The following is a 14759-nucleotide window of genomic DNA, read 5'->3' on the forward strand; positions in this document are numbered from 1 at the left end:
CGTGCACGTACAAACAGTATAACGTACGTTCGGGTGGGTGTATAAACTTTAGAAACTTAAAAATACTAGAAATTTTCTTGACCTTCAAAATGGGTACTCCATCTCATGTAAAATGGTATCAATGACTTTTGTCTCTCCATTGACTAGTATATGACCTTGTTAATTTAAGCATCGAAATGAAATTACTATAAGTAAAATATTTTGAGATCCATTTAATAGCTGTTGATATGTCCAAAATATGTCTTGTGTTCATGATTGCATCCATGCCTGTGAATCAGGGCTGTAAGTAAGAGACCGGGTCTCTGAGTCTAGCTAAAGTCTAAGCCCGCGGCAAGTCTGCACCAAAGACAAGTCCGAGACCAGATTATTCCGTGTGGACGACGTACGGGCCATGAACTACGATCTTTCGCAGATAAGAAACATTTTCACTTCATTCTGTCTGTTGCAAAATATGGACCGATACCTTTATAATTGATTTTAAAGTAGTTTAAACATATTGCAGTGACATTGATTGAACATTAATATATTTAATGATCTGACAATGGTTTGACCAAGCTAAGTGAACACGTCAATGTGCAGGTATATCACAATTTCGATATGATAGTATGCAATATATTGAGCGGAAAACATCATTAATATAACCTAGAAACATTTTGCATTCATAAATATGCCTCACAATTCACCATTTGCCATCTAAATGTTTTTCTTTCTGAGAGAGCACCCCACCCCCAGAACCCCCTACACAGGAATCGGCTTCAATGTCCCATGTGAAGCACCCTCTTGTTTTATAAAATCCTTGAATCGACTCTCGCCATCCCACAAACTTTCACGCTCTAACCTAGCTCATCAAAACGTCACTATCTTGCGTTTTAGAGTTATTTAAATAGACATAATATAATCTAAGAGTGCCACACGATGTACCATTCGTTGTATATTAAATAGGACTTGGCTTCAATGACACCAGGGCAGCGCCCCAAACCTTTATAAAGCTATTTGATTCCTACCTAAGACAGTAGGGAGAAACTCAAACTTGGCCCCTCTTCCTGTGCACGACAATGAATCACATGTTTGTGACCATGACATTTATCACCAATTTGCTTACAATTGCAAATGACTCCGAATTTTCAGAAATTAGACAATTAGATGGTTCCCATTTATCGTTCATAATTTAACTCTTCGCAATTATAGCGTAATATTTCACAAGCGCTATGTTTCTTTTAAGAACCCATCCACGCTCAGCTCACTCGCCGACATAGATGTGTCACATGACTGACCTTAAATGACGTCATGAGTCTATTTAACACAGTGACACACACGTCATCTCAGGAAGTATTTGAGAATCATAATATATCCGGCTAGTACGGAATCCTACAAAGGACATGCACATTGACGTTTTCATGAGTTGCAACGACTCGTCAATAGCACGAAAATCCGAAACATGACGTTATGTCGAGATGCATGAACTAGTCAAGATGGCAAAAATATGAAAATTGACGTTTTGTTGAAATGCATCGCGACAAAACGTCAATGTACATGTCCCTTCTACGCTTCCGTAGGTCAGACTATAATGTTGCAATGCATCATTGAATCATAAGTCTAGATTTGTTGTTTCTGGGTATATATATATATATATATAGTTTCAGATAGCAATTTGCGCTCATATCATGAATTTATGTAGTCCTCATTTAAATAAATATGGATACTGATGCAAATTATAATCAGGTAATCATATAGCTACGGATGTCGGGTCTGGCCATGGTACTTACAATAACCGACCAACACAAAAGAGATATTTACACCCGACCGAACGGCATTTGCCGATCTGTGTCATGAGCATTGTCATTAACGCGGCTACACAATTTACTGCGTTCTCCTATTTTCGTGCTTCCCCTATTTTCGTGCAGTACGTACATGCAATATAGCGTTAATCCTACATCTAATTTAGGATAGCCTTACTGCACAAAAATACGGGCCCATACCCGCGCGTTTAGAATAGCCGGCACTAGATAAAATCTCACTAGCACTACTATATTTCTAGCTATTAAAAGACTAGCAATTAAAAGACATATAATTCTATACTGGCAGTGATAACTTCAACCTCGACGGGTGAACACCCACACATAATTATATAACTAAGCAACTCTCTATATCTAACCAAGCGACATATCTAAACACCTCTCAATCTTAAGCTTACCAAGAGACTTAGATTTTGTTCAAGGTTTTTACCAGTAGGGTAGGGGCTACACTGATCAGGGTGAAGCACAAGCTAGGAACCTTCATGAAAGGGACAAGGGAATCCAGTATTTGTAAAATGCCAGTGCGGCGTGGCCCTGGGATCGTTGAAGCTGCCTTCCACGCGGGGGAGTGGTAGGCACCATCCCAGGAAAATACAATGTTTAAAACTCATATGGTGCAGTCGAAGGTATATTTAGACTATAAATCAGGTTAGTTTATAATAAGCACTAGAAGTGGTTTGCTTTTCACCCAAAGAATGTTAAAAAAAAATCCCCCAAAAGGCAAATAAAAGATGCCCGCCAATAGTCGTTCAGATAGATCGTCTTATTAAATTGTGACAAGTTTTTTTCAGCGCAAATTTTATTGATCATCGTTTCAAGATTCCAAAGTAGTAATTAATTTTTTTCTGCTCGTTATAGAGTAAGGGTTCTCAATTTTATATGAGCAAAAGAGTAACATAGCATTTGTGAGTGTAGAAATAAAATATGATTATAACTATAGATTACGCAATTCAAAGGGCTGACCGGTATAGGTTGCTTAAGCATCAGTAAGGCCTTTATTGCTCGTAAACACCGTACTAGTGCAAAAGTTTGGGCCCGGTTCGATTTTCTGATAGTGGCCCTGAAGCATTCGGTGGCAGCATCCGGCCCTCGAATCACCTGTTGAGAACCTCATTAATACTATTGGCATTCATTTTGGCATTACTATTGTGATCGCATTATACAAGCTGCTTTTCAAATTTCTATCTTCAAGTTCGTTCCTAAATGTTATGAGCATGAGTCTATCTATGACTAGTGACTCTATACTGGTGCAATAACCAGGTTGTAAATATATGTTTTAACTGTATCACTAAAAAGCTACAACGAAAGTTATTTAATATTCAAGTCAGTTTACTCCTTGTAGATCAGTTTGGACTGAAATAAACAGCCGATGGTCCGTAGCCTTTTTCTGTAGCAGCCCTCACCTGAAACGAATAGGTTTTGTAAGGATTATTGAAGGGGAAGGTTATTTGTTTCTGTTCAGTGATACCAGTGATTGGTTGGCTCTGGTAACCCTCACGAAAAACATATGCGAAACTAACGATATCCCCGTTGCGCCCTCTACATGCCGGATCACTCCATCGCAAAGTAACGCTCCTTGCTTTACGATTTAAAGAAGCCGTGAGATTCATTGGTGGACCAGTTGGTTCTTGAAGAAGAAGAAAAAGAAGAAGAAGAAACAAAGAGAAGAAGATAATGATTTAGATTAATATTCATACTGGTTAATAAGATTTGGAATCTGTAAACCTATAACACAACTATGACCAGTATCTAATTTTCTTACCCATAAATTTTTTTCTAGTATGATTTGGAAAGTGACAAAGGTACTAATGTATACCATCATGTGTGCACCAAAGAGACTGGAATGGTTAGGACGATCAGATGTCGGTTGCGAATTTTTCATTTGTGATTCATTATCTACTTGTATAAGTTTTGCATGGAAACGATTAGGTATTTCCTTGTCAATTTGTTTTAGTGGATAAACACCGCCTCGTATACGGAAACCATAAGGTGAAATGGCAAAACATAAGCTGTCGAGTTATCATAAATCGGCAACAAGACAAAATTTGTGTCGTCTTGTCGAGTAGTATTCAATTTGGCAGGAATCTTTTTTTTTCTCTCGAGATATCATGGTATACTATCTCGACATCTCGTATGTCCCCTTTTGGAGGGGAGGTGACTCATAGGCAGTGGCACAGGATTTCAAACATGGCGGATCAACTTCCAAAAATATCCTCGACAAGTTGACATAGGTAAGGGGCTCTGACTCGTTGCAACGGACTGTACGGTGTGAGAAGGGGGGGGGGGGGGGTGTCTGGACGTGAAATGGTGCAGTCGGATGGGCTTCTTTCTATTAATAGATTAGGTTCATGATTAAATTTATAATTAACTTTTTACCGGCAAGTTTTTGCTTATAAATAATCGTGCCATTTGGTATGCAGATGAATCGAATTCTTTAACAGGGTTGAAGCGGAATGTTAAAATTCCTCCGACTGAACAAATTTCCTCCTCCGATTCCCCAACCCTCCCAGCGTTCTCCAGTGATATATCAACTGAAGAGACTGACAGGTCAATTTGCATTTCATGTAGTTTTACTGGAGATGTGGACCATTTTATTGAACACCGTCTAGGGTGAGGGGACGGTAACATTTTGTTTAGTCAACAGTACATTGATGCAACCTGGTGCTTTATTATGGCAAGCATCTCAACTTATTTTGTGACATGTGGGATTTGTTAACGTCCGCTTGCAGCACGAAAGTCCACTAATTAATCAGGCAACAGGTGGACCTTTACAGCAACCCCTACAGCAAGCGTTTTCATTGTAGTTACCGTTGTGTAATAAATGTATAACTCTTGTATCATTGATATATACTTACTTGTAGAGTCTGTTCGCACTTGCAGTGATTTGTGATAGTGGCCTGTTCGTGTTTGCACTGTCAAGGTGACGTTATATAAAGAGAAAGCGTCCAGATATGTAGCTTCGTATTGTCGCGTTGCGCCACCAACTTCAATCATTATGGGATCAGCCGAAGACTGTTCACAGCCCATTACATCCAGTTGTTGGAAGGAAATATGTTGATTGACTATACCGCAAGAATCTACCGCACCGAGGTAAGACCACGTGACATCTACATTTGCATAAGAATCAAGGTTGGACTCGGATGACACGCGAACGTCAATGTCCGTTACATCTGAAATGAAATTCAAACAATGTTATATGAGAACTAGAGGTGCTGATTGTAAGACGCGTTTCAAACCGGAAGATTCATTAGTGGTCGGTATTTCCGGCGAATGAAGTGTAAATGTGCTTGTACCATTTACAAATAATTTAAATGTAAACATAAAATCCCAATATTAGTAATTGTCGAAATCACGCCAAGTCGATAGTTAATCGATTGTTAAATACTTTATATGCAGTGGCGGCACCAGCTTAGGCAATCGGGAGGTGGGCGGCAACAAGGAATGTGCATTCTTGGGGGGTTAGGGGAGGGAGGGGAAACAAGTTAGGGAGGTGCCCCTCCCCTGTGGGAAGTTTTCTACAAGCGAAATGACTTAGACGCAAAATGGTCATTTGACAATTTTCCACATTAATGAATAACATTACATGCCGCTGATTCTAATACAGACTATTAGCACAGCTTTGTATATTTTGGAAAATTACCAAATCTGTTTGAGGAGGGGGGGGGGGGAGGGCACAGGTGGCAAGGGTAACTGGGGGAAAATCCCCCTCATAGCCCCCCTCCCCACCCCCGTAACGACACTATTTATATAAGAGTATATGATGTATGGTACGATACTAAGACGAGTTCTAATCTTCGAATCTGAAGTAAAACATGGACAATAAACAAACTGCTGATTATATTACTATACGGACATTATACTTTAGTACACACTGTAACGATAAAGTTTCAACTCACCGGGACAAAGTTGTGCACTGAAGAACCTGTTGAGGTCGCGACAGGCAAGCTCAGTAGATTCATATCCTGTATCCTGGAAGGAAAAGGCGTCCGTCATATTGAACTTTCTGATATTCTTTTCGTAAACAAACAAAAGCGAATCCATTGTGTCCCAACAAATCTTAACGTCGTCGATAAACTTCAACATTTTTGCTTGAAAGGCGTCCACGAGAGCAGGCGTAGCTCGCCCAGATGATGTTACAATCCCACTAGCTACTTCGTTGCAGAGTTCATATCGATTGGAAAAACCAAGGTAAGATAAAGTAAAAGCACGAACATCCCCTTCCAGACTTGCGGTGATTGGTCCAAAAACCGATGAAAAGTACTCGTACAATGCATCATAATCCTGGCAGACGTTATGAAGAATTGGCAAAAATTCAGCTAGGTAAGTTTTAACAGAAAGACGAACCACCGTCTGAAGGTTATTATAAGAGTTGTAAAACTCGTTTGCAGATTCACATATTTCCCTTTTAGAAATCTTTTCTAGAGTTAAGAATTTCCTTGCCACTTCAACACCAGTTGAGAGCACATAATAAAGGTCGGGAATTCTCAAGGAGTTCGGATGTCCAATGTTCTGCAAGGCGACCGTTCTCTGCAGACACATTTGTTCAATGAATTTGAAGTCCTTGCTAAATAGAGCTGCGCATAATTTAGACACATCCGCCGCGTATTCAGGAAAGATTTGAACAATAAACGACTCAAATACGGTACAAATGACACCGAACCCTTCAGAAAGGGTACTTGATCGTCTAAAAGCTGCCAAAACGCTCGCACCATCTCCAACAGAGAATCCCGGGAGAAGTTCGCCAGAGTGAATCGAATTTTCCAAGGTCCATGTGTCCATATTTTTGCCAGGTGGAACAGAGTAAGCAGTTGGGTCAGTTGAAGAACTCTCAACGAGGGAGATGTTGCTGCAGAACTGCCTGGCGAATGAACTAAAATCTACTCTTGTGTCATAGTTGAAGCTCTTATGAACCCTTGCCCCTACGTCTCGGGCAAAAGATCTTAGTAGCCACTCACATACTTCACCATCAGTAAAACTCACATAGACTCTATCCAAGAAATTAACTGCTCTTTTGAGATAGTCCTCCCACACTGGGTTTCGTGAAAGAAATTGACAAAAACCTACTTCAGCGGGGGCAATGCGGTCAAATACCGACGTCAGGTTTCTTGACTCTACTTCTTCGCAAATGTTATCTCTATAGACCCATTCCATAATGAGGGCTACCGGATAAGATAATATAGTCTTACCTCTGTTGACGATATCGTTAATATCCATCCCCAGTGAAAGCCGAAGAGCAGAACATCCTCCGAATACATCACCAGAGAAAGGAGAGGGACCAAACCAACCAAGAAGTTCAAAAATAATCGGAGATAGCTTTTCAACTATTTCTTCGTCCGTGAAAGGCGGAGCAATGTATCTTCTTCGCTCGTTTGTTGGTTCCCAAATTTTCTCCCACACATGTATGCACGGAAACACTATGCTTGAACTGGTGTCTTCTCTGAGTGATGTTAGGATTTCGTCACATTCAGAACGGACGAAGTTATCTCCAACCAAGCTGTTAAGGAGTGGTCCATAGTGAACGCATACGACTCCCGCAATCACGTCCCACGAGGGAGCGTTCCAGGCTAAACCAAGAACCTCCATTACTTCGGGAATTGTCGTGACATTACCAAACGTCGCACGGTTGCCTTGGGACTTCAAGTGAGATAAATCAACCGGTTGTTTTGACCAATCAACTTCCCATTCGATTTGACAATCTGAACGAGCCATGGCTACTGCCGCAAATGACGCATTCAGTAAGATGTAACAGCATAACCACTTTACGGAATCCATGACTGGGTCCAAGCGTCTCACAGTTTGTTTAAAATTACTGCCCTAAAGACAGAAAAGAAGAATTAATGTAAAGAAAACTCGCAATGTACCCCAAGATTAATATAGGCCTTCATCCTATTTATGCCTTGAGAAGTGTTTCTTTATAATATAATAGCCTTGCAGTGAGAGGTTTAGGTAAATATCAATAGTTGCTGCATTATTAATTAAGCTGATCACCTCATTAACCCCCGGTATTCTTATCGACGGCGCTACGGGGGGAGTTGGTGCACGGGGGAAATTGCCTTTTAGATATTTCCCTCCCTCCCCCTCCCCAAGTTGCCTCAAGCAGATCTGGTACTTAGGCCTATCCAAAATATATTAGAAACAGCCTCTATCGTAAATGAATGAATATGGAAACTTGTCAAATGATAGCACGATTTTGCGTCTAACGGTCTAAGTCATTTTACTTGAAGAAACTTCCCAAAGGGGACGGGAAATCCGCTACCCATACATTCCGCTCCATATAAGTGTTATATTTTTTGCCACCTAAAAACATATATATATATATATTTCTTGACCCTGCCCCCCCCTCACCCCTCCCAGATTGACTAGGCTGGTGCAGCCACTGGTTATTCTATTACTTGATTACTCTATTACAAATTAGCCATTGGACCAATCAAATTCAACTTCGAATTGGCATCAATCTGAGAATCAGATAGGCACCCGATAGGGAAAGCATTTGTTAAAACCACTTGAAGGTACTCAAGGCTGGCGTCCGTCAGACATCTATTACTTGATGCGTTAGTCTTAGCGTATCGTAACGTAGATATGTTTATAAAATGGATTGAGAAAGGGGTATAGAGTAGATCAAAAAACAAAAACAAAGACAAACATGGGGAGCGGTTAAAGGGTAGTATCCCTCTCCTTAACTTATACTGATTAAATAATTAATTTGAGGCAAATAATCATCATGTACTTATTATATATGCTCCACTTGTATGAGTTTGAAACACACATTGTAAAATATTTATTATAAATGGTAAACAGATACAGGCCTGCAGTATCAATTTCGATAATAATAACTTTTCTGTACTCATATAAGTTGGTCGAGCGGGTATAAATTCTCACTAAACGGTTCTGCTCAACCTGTTACTCAGATATATGCAATAATTAAAAAACGTCAGTTTGAAAGTTGCGAAATTTAGAGAGAATTGTGGATTTGGTTGCAGATTTTACCAAATCTCTCAGGTACAAGATGACAATTCGTCAAAATAATGAATGTTATCACCCAAGTGAGAGTAGTTTGTGAATTCGGTGAACTCCAAACCCAATTCGTTGCTCTCAATTCATAAAAGTACGTGTGTGAAACGTCAAACACAGATGATATTCCAATATTTCATATTAACATATTATGAAAATATAAAATGGCGGTTGTAAAACGTATATCGAATATCACGATATTGAAAAAAATTGATCAAAATCCACTTCAATCCAAGATAAATGTAAAGAATAATGACAAGAAATAAAAAATAATATTAACTTACCAGTTGAGTGAGAGACTTAGTGGGACAGTACAGCCTTTATCTAGTCGTCAAGGTTTACTCAAATGTCCTTTCGAAAGTTGTGTTTTTTCTTCAATTCTCTTTATCAAGTATAGGCTATGTTTGTTCTGATTTTGAGAGCGACGTCCTATATACTAATCAGCCAAAGAGATCACTTTAAGTTTATATATGAGTTGATTCAGGAAGTCTTGTTGACATTGTTATTACTGTAACAGCAATCTATCCCATATCCTGTTTTTATGCTCCCATCTTAATTGCTCTATAACAACGAAAAGATCAGAGGTTACGAAAACCCTAGATGACCTTGTGACATAAGCGTGACGTATGTTATGGAGCCGTAAATCATTCTTGTATTCGTCTTTCCAGATAACCTCGATTAGTCGGCCTTTTTTCAGGATATTGCGTTTAGTTGTTTGAGACATGAAGAAAGTTCATAAATTTAAAGAAGTTCGAATAATCGACGATCGGTAGCCTATGTAGTTTTGTTTTTGTTATTTATCTTTTCCTTTATTTTATTGATTACCTATTCGCGTTTCTTTCTTTGTCGAACTTTTCGTTGTCCATTAACAAGAGGTATAATGTCTGCAGAAACATTTACCAGAATGAGAAACAGAATAAATCATTACACAGAGCAACGACGTATATAACATTAATCACACAACAAAGGTGGTGATCCCAAACTACTCTTGAAATAAGAGATTCCAATGCGACGAAAACGTTTTAATGATTTGATACTTACTTGAATATTGATGTGATCCCGAGTTAAAAAAGAAGAAAGAAATATTAGTAGTATTTGGATTGGATAGTACTTCGATTCATCAAACTTTCAAAGCTGAGCAGATCGCTTTAAAGTTGGCCAATCACAACAGAACTATCATTCCACCACCCAAAAAAACTTTAGTTTGGACCTAGGGAAAATAGAGCCCCAAAAAATAAAATTAACAGAACTTTGAAATTTTGCCTTTTTTTTGGCATTTGATGAATGTAAACAATCTTTTGAGAGGAAAGTTAACCAAAATAAATGAAATCAAATACAAGAATAACGAAAAATGTAAGCTTCCCTTTTCTTTTGTTTTATTCACACTTTGGATACTAGAAACCCAACTCGAATGAATATTCGAAAAATGTTTATACAAGGTATGGTAAACAATTACCCATTTACACCCCCTTTAAATTTGTGGGACATTAGCTTTACAAGTGATCTACCTGTTAAATTGAAAGACATGAATATTCAATGGTAATTCCAGGGAAGTCACAAACACGTTTTCTAACGGGGACTATCGAGGGAGATACATCCTGTGAAAATGGAACTAGCAAACACGTCCCAATTAAGAAGAATCGTATCCTCCCGGGGACAGGTGCCAACCGATAAACCAACTTCGCCGGGAAATGCCTATTGGAAAATTTCTGATAAACTGACACATTAGCACAATGTGATTAAATCAAACGTTCCTGGAATAAAAACAAAACAAAAAGATAATATCTATAAATAATTGAAAAGTCAGATATCCGGAGGAATATCACAACGCGTGTTACGTGGAACTAGGAACGTGTAACAGCAAACCTCTGAGTGACCTTAAGAGTATAGTTCTTACTATTCTCACCGTAACGAATGCGCATAGACAAATGTTTTTGCAAACATCTCGGTTTTCAAAGTTTAAGGTGACATTGTAAGTTCGGTTAGGGTGATACTGAGTTCAGAATTGCCATTTTCCAAACAGTTTTAACTTAATTAACATAGCAGACTATAGATATGCGTAAGACTTTGAAGTGATTTTTCCTGTCGTAATAACTTTTCATTCTCTTGATTAAGGTCATTTGGGTTTCAAACACTCATTTCTGGCTCGATCAAGGCATCCCCCACCCCCCACCTTCCAAACCAGCTGTTGGTGTGTCTGCTATTTCTTCACCAAATATGATACTATTGTTTTGTGCTACCGCGTCGGTTTGTCATAAAATTCCACTACAAATTACGCCACAGTCTTAACTAAGGACAACGACAGTTCCAATGATTTAAATAACGACAACGACAAAGACAACGACAATGACAGTGACATTGACAAAGACAAAGATAATGACAGTGGCAAAGACAATGACAATGACAGTGACAAAGACAATGACAACGACAGTGACAATGACAATGACAAAGACGACAGTGACAATGACATTGACAAAGACAAATACAATGACAGTGACAATGACATAGACAACGACAGTGACAAAGACAATGAAAATGACAGTGACAATGTAAAGACAAAGACAATGAAAGTGACAATGACAGAAACAAAGACAATGACAACGACAGTGACAATGACATTGACAAAGACAAATACAATGACAGTGACAGTGACAATGACATAGACAACGACAGTGACAAAGACAATGAAAATGACAGTGACAATGTAAAGACAAAGACAATGAAAGTGACAATGACAGAAACAAAGACAATGACAGTGACAAAGACAATGACAACGACAACGACAAAACAATGAGATTGACAATAACAACAACAATAATAATAACAATATTAAAAATGAATAAATAATAATATTAAAAATAAATAAATAATGATAATAATATTAAAAAGGAATAAATAATAATTCATCAATTTACACTTTAAACTTGTAGCGAAAGACCTTATGTCAATCATAGTCAAGGCCTCCTTTGCATTTATCTTTAACCAAAACGTTTCTCTTCTGTCGGTTTTACTACACCAATTGAAACCAAAAAGAAGACTTTCAACTATTTAAAACAATTGTGTACTCGGATTTGTTAAAACGGTAAATATATAGACAAGTTGTGGAATAAGGAACGTTTTAATGAGAACAATTTTCCAGATGGGCGTAAGATCTCTGGAAGACCAGAGATTAATAATACTAAAAATACGAGACAGTTTGGGAACATAGTTCAACTTATAGAAGTCCTCTTGGTGATGAGTAAAAGAAATACCTAAATAATAGACAGGTTCGTCGCTTATAACAAACTTTAAATTGCGAAAATAATGTGGTAGGGTCGAGGACAAAGGTCCAAGGGAGGAAAAAGCAAGATTTTTCCTAGTTTACTTTTAAACCGGAAACTTTACAAAACTCCTCAAGTATTTTCAATGTTTCGGAAATATCCTTCATTGAGCCATTAGTCATTAACACCGTTTCATCAGCATAGGTCGAATTTTTTTAAGCAGAATTTGCAATAACGACACCATGAATGTTAAGACTTGACTTAATAAGAGCAGTAAAAAAATCTCAGAGCAAGTGATGAATAGATAAGGGCTAAGAGGGCACCCTTGACGGACACCCCTGTAGACTCTGAAATACTCGAAAAGAAAACCAAGATGATGATGATGATGATGATGATGATGACGATGATGATGATGAGGAGGAGGAGGATGATGATGATGATGATGATGATGATGATGATGATGATGATGATGATGATGATGATGATGATGATGATGATGATGATGATGATGTTGATGATGATGATGATGATGATGATGATGTTGATGATGATGATGATGATGATGATGATGATGATGATGATGATGATGATGATGATGATGATGATGAGTATTGTGATGATGATGATGATGATGATGATGATGATGATGATGATGATGATGATGATGATGATGATGATGATGATTATTAACATTACTAACATTACACTATTTACATTTACATTACATTATTAACAATACAAGATGAGACATTACTGTAAAGAGTTCTGACCCACGATATGAAATCATTGCCAAGTTAAAGTAAGTTGGGGTATTTTGGTTAAATTCCCAATCAAATCGGCGGAATGCCTTCTCGTAGTCAAGGAAATTAAGTGCCCCTGAAAGATCATTTTCATCACAGTAATTGATAAGATCTATGATTAATCTAATATTTTCACCAAAAAACGTCCTTTAAGGAAACCAGTTTGCTCCGGACTTAGATCTGAGAACATTCTCCATACGGGAAACTAAACGTTTAGCTGCAATTTTGTATTGTGTGTTGAGCAGGGCGATCGCTCGCCAGTTGTTCAAATAGCGATGATCTTGATGATGGTGATGGTGATGGTGATGATGATGATGATGATGATGATGATGATGATGATGATGATGATGATGATGATGATGAGGGGGGTAACCCCCTCCCCTTTGAGATATTTTTGAACAACTTAAGGTTCTTACATGCGATCTGGTGCAATGTTTAGCCAGTTTCATCATTATCATATGGTATCATATTATCAGCAGATTTTGTTTCCTGTTTGAATTCTTTCACATGTTCTTTTACAGTTATCAGGAAGACAAACATAGTGCTCTTTTACAATTTTTTCCAGTAGGATGTTTCTTGTTTATTGTCCAATGTTTGGACTTTAATACATTTGACGAACTTAACTGATGGACAATATAAACATTCATATTTTGTAAGACAGCCAGTGCATTAGCAGTGTATTATCAGTGTAATAATTATTTATAGGAAGCGCGTACCACGTATGATTGCTAGCTTAGCTTCATAACATGCTGTTCGTGCAACATCTTAGGACGAATCATAGAAAGGATGAGAACGAACGTTGTCGACGTCGTTGTGCATACGGTTGGTGACACTCCATCGAGTGCGGTTAGGTAGGCAATATGTATTTTATTACGCAGTGGCCATCTGTAGGCTTGTAATAGGCTATAGGCTAAATTTAGCTAATTGCATCTGCCGAACTAAGTAAGTATAGCTGAATCAGTAGGCCTGAATGTTACTACGATTATAATCGAGTTAACGGACCTGACGAGTATTCAAGATCAAAAGAGCACTGACAAAATACCATGCTAAAAAACGACAGTTTTTGAACATTTTTTTCGACACTGAAAGGGGGGAGCAGTCGCTCCCCCTGCTCCCCCCCTGGCTACGTCCCTGAATGGGCGTGTGCTACCATAGACTCGCATAAGCCTCAGGCAACCTTCTAACTATGTAAGTGTACAGGGGGGATGCAGGATTTGTGACAGAGGGGGGGGGGTCTGACTGGTCCATCCGCGCCTGAACGTAAGACTATCTAAGCGGAGCGCCACCATCAGTTGGTGCGGCGGAGCGTACCAGAAAATTTTTGGCTTTACAAACCCCCCAGATGGCCGGAAACGGCACTTCCCGAGTATTCTAAGCTGCATGTTCCTAGCCTGAAAATATGGATCTCATGTCTGCAATTTCTCAATTGATGAGAAAAAACAATCTATGAAATATGGTAATATATCAGATGAGTTGAGATGATACAAAAATCATGCCTTTAGCCCCCAATCCCCCTCCCGTTCCGTCACCACTGTTTGATGCAGGGCCGGATCCAGGATTCTGGAAGGGTGAGGGGTTTGGCCTCCAGTGATCCTATGGTCTAAGGGGAGTGGGTTTCCCTCTATCCATTGTGAAATTCTTGGATATTTAAGTACAACAGGGAACCCCCTTCCATTTAGCCATGCACAGCACCTCTCTCTTTTTTTCCTCTTTTTTTGGCCAAGAGCAGGGGGTCCGGACCCCCCCCCCCCCCTCTGGATCCGCGCCTGGTGTATAATATCTCACATAGCAACATAATCAAATATAGCCTACTGTGTTGTACATGGGGTCATATACGTATATTATAAATGATAACCGCGAACATTTTTATGTAGAAAAATATTAATAGATCG

The 14759-nt window shown here is 38.8% G+C and overlaps 2 protein-coding genes across 2 annotated transcripts; one reads left to right on the forward strand and one right to left on the reverse strand.

The window, feature by feature from the left end:
- Positions 1–502: 502 nt before the first annotated feature.
- LOC139970711 (uncharacterized) lies at positions 503–9259 on the reverse strand. The gene is made up of 4 exons (XM_071976639.1): positions 9092–9259; positions 5693–7610; positions 4652–4966; positions 503–3423 (listed from the first exon to the last, which is right to left on the reverse strand). Exons 2-4 carry the CDS (start codon positions 7566–7568, stop codon positions 3140–3142), a joined length of 2475 nt encoding a protein of 824 aa, XP_071832740.1. The 5' UTR covers positions 7569–7610; positions 9092–9259; the 3' UTR covers positions 503–3139.
- Positions 9260–10233: 974 nt separating this feature from the next.
- Positions 10234–14577, forward strand: LOC139972177 (uncharacterized). Its single transcript, XM_071979175.1, has 3 exons — positions 10234–10246; positions 11091–11348; positions 12432–14577. Exons 1-3 carry the CDS (start codon positions 10234–10236, stop codon positions 12755–12757), a joined length of 597 nt encoding a protein of 198 aa, XP_071835276.1. The 3' UTR covers positions 12758–14577.
- The last annotated feature ends 182 nt before the right edge of the window (positions 14578–14759 follow it).

This window comes from Apostichopus japonicus, chromosome 1 (assembly GCF_037975245.1).
Source record: "Apostichopus japonicus isolate 1M-3 chromosome 1, ASM3797524v1, whole genome shotgun sequence".
Classification (NCBI taxonomy): Eukaryota; Metazoa; Echinodermata; class Holothuroidea; order Aspidochirotida; family Stichopodidae; genus Apostichopus; species Apostichopus japonicus.